The sequence below is a fragment of the Pundamilia nyererei genome, unplaced genomic scaffold (assembly GCF_000239375.1).
Source record: "Pundamilia nyererei isolate P.nyererei 1_Seehausen unplaced genomic scaffold, PunNye1.0 scaffold00932, whole genome shotgun sequence".
Lineage (NCBI taxonomy): Eukaryota > Metazoa > Chordata > Actinopteri > Cichliformes > Cichlidae > Pundamilia > Pundamilia nyererei.
The window spans coordinates 31,215-33,360 of record NW_005188333.1 but is presented as its reverse complement, the minus strand read 5'-3'; the positions used below and the strand labels follow the sequence as shown (position 1 = coordinate 33,360).

Genomic DNA, 2,146 nt, shown 5'->3' with positions numbered 1-2,146 from the left:
CGGTTTATGCCCGACAATATTTTCACGGACCGGCCTTTAAGGTGTCGCGGATAAATGAGGGAGGGGCTAATAATCGGCTCTGTCATTTTTAATGATCGTTGAAAGCCCAGATCGTAATCGTGATTAAAATTCGATTAATTGAGCAGCCCTAATATAAGACAAAGATAACAAGTAAGAACAAAATGCAGTTAATAAATGAAGGAGTTTATGCCGCGATCCAAGGAAACTCACGAACACCTTTTATGCACGGTTTGATAAACATCTATCTCAGGAGCTTTTGCTGGAAGAGGACAGCTGCCCTCTTCAGATATCTCAGGCAGTCGTGTGTAAATACTTCAGGAAAGTAAACACTCAGTAAGCTCCTGGACCAGACAACACTCCAGGTCGGGTTTTCAAAGCGTGTGCCCACGAGCTGGCAGATGTCTTCACAGACATTTCCAACCTTTCCCTGCTCCAGTCTGCTGTCCCAAAATGTTTTAAGAGGACCACCATCATCCCTGTCCCTAAGAAAACTAATGTGAGCTGCCTAAATGCCCATCGCCCTGTAGCACTCACCGCCATTGCTACGAAGTGCTTTGAGCGTACAGTCAAAGCTCACATCACATCTTTAATCCCTGCTTCACTTGATCTACTCCAGTTTGCCTACAACAGATCTATAGACGATGCAATAGCAATTGCCCTCCCCCACCTGGACCAGAAAAAAAAAAAAGACACATGCGTGCGGATGCTGTTCATTAACTATAGCTCCACCTTCAACACCATCATACCATCCAGACATGTCATGAAACTCCGTGACCTGAACATCAGCTCTTCCCTGCACAGCTGGATACTGGGCTTCCTGACAGACAGACCAAAGGTGGTTCGGATCAGCAGCATCACCGCATCCACACTTCCACTCAGCACAGATGCCCCCCAGGGATGTGTGCTCAGCCCCCTGCTGTACACCCTGTTCACCCACGACTGTACCGCAACACACAGCTCCAACACCATCGTCAAATTTGCAGATGACACCATCATCATCAGCTGCATTTCTGATGGAGATGAGACGGCATGCAGGGCAGAGGTGAGAGCCCTGACATCATGGTGCCGCGACAACAACCTGCTGCTTAACGTCAGCAAAACCAAGGAGCTCATTGTGGATTACAGGAGACTACAGAGAGGAGGCCACACCCCCATAGAAGGAGCAGAGGTGGAGAAAGTCAGCTGCTTCAGATTCCTGGGCATCAACATCACCGAGGATCTGAGTTTGTCACACCATGTTGGTGACCTGAGATCAGCACAGCGCATCACCAGGACTGAATTGCCAGCCATGCAGGATCTCTGTAGACATCACTGCATGAGGAAGACGCAGCGGACCCTCTGATCCCAGCCACAGACTTTTCACACTCCTGCCGCCCGGCAGGCGGTGCAGAAGCATTCAGACCCACACTAGCAGACACAGAGACTGTTTCTAGCCACAAGCCATCAGGCTTCTGAACTGTTGACATTCTGCACAGACCATTACACACTCAGTACAACTATTGGACTCTATACACTGTCACTGTAACCGCTTTAAATCCTCACTGCACAGTTTTGCACAAACTGTAAATACCAAACAATTGTTTCAAATGTTCTTAATATTTAAAAATAATAAAATACTAAAGTATTATTTTATTATTATTATTGTTATTGTCCTTCTTTAATATACCTGTACACTTTCCATATGTACATGTAAAGCTGAGGGACACAAGAATTTTATTACAGGTAAATGTTAAACTGTTTATCCGTATATGACAATAAAACTTGAAAACCCACTCCCCGACTCTCGCTCTGGCTCACGCTTCATGTTCTTTGCTTCCGAGTTAATTTCACTTGCTGTTCATTAATAAAGTCTTGTTAGAAAACCAAGTATTGTGCCTCCATCTGAAGTTGCATTCGGGTCCACTTTCACGCTCGGGGCATCCTTAGCAGTAACATGTTACGGCAGCATCGGCCAAACCAGTTATTAGGTTTAGGGAGCGATCGTTTCCCCCACACACACAGTTCCATGTAGATATGGATTTTTTTCCCTTAATAATAAAAACCTTCATTTAGAACCTGCATTTTGTGTTTAGTTGTGTTATCTTGTCATATAATCAAATGTTTGATCTGAAATATACGCAGAAAA

The 2,146-nt window shown here is 45.1% G+C and overlaps 1 protein-coding gene across 1 annotated transcript in view; it reads right to left on the bottom strand.

The window, feature by feature from the left end:
- LOC102214501 (bifunctional heparan sulfate N-deacetylase/N-sulfotransferase 2-like) overlaps positions 1-561 on the bottom strand; it is a 15,609-nt gene extending 15,048 nt beyond the window's left edge. Inside the window, exon 1 of the mRNA XM_005755091.1 lies at positions 556-561. Coding sequence (XP_005755148.1) covers positions 556-561 — 6 coding nt within the window. The remainder of the gene's footprint in view (positions 1-555) is intronic.
- Positions 562-2,146: the final 1,585 nt, after the last annotated feature.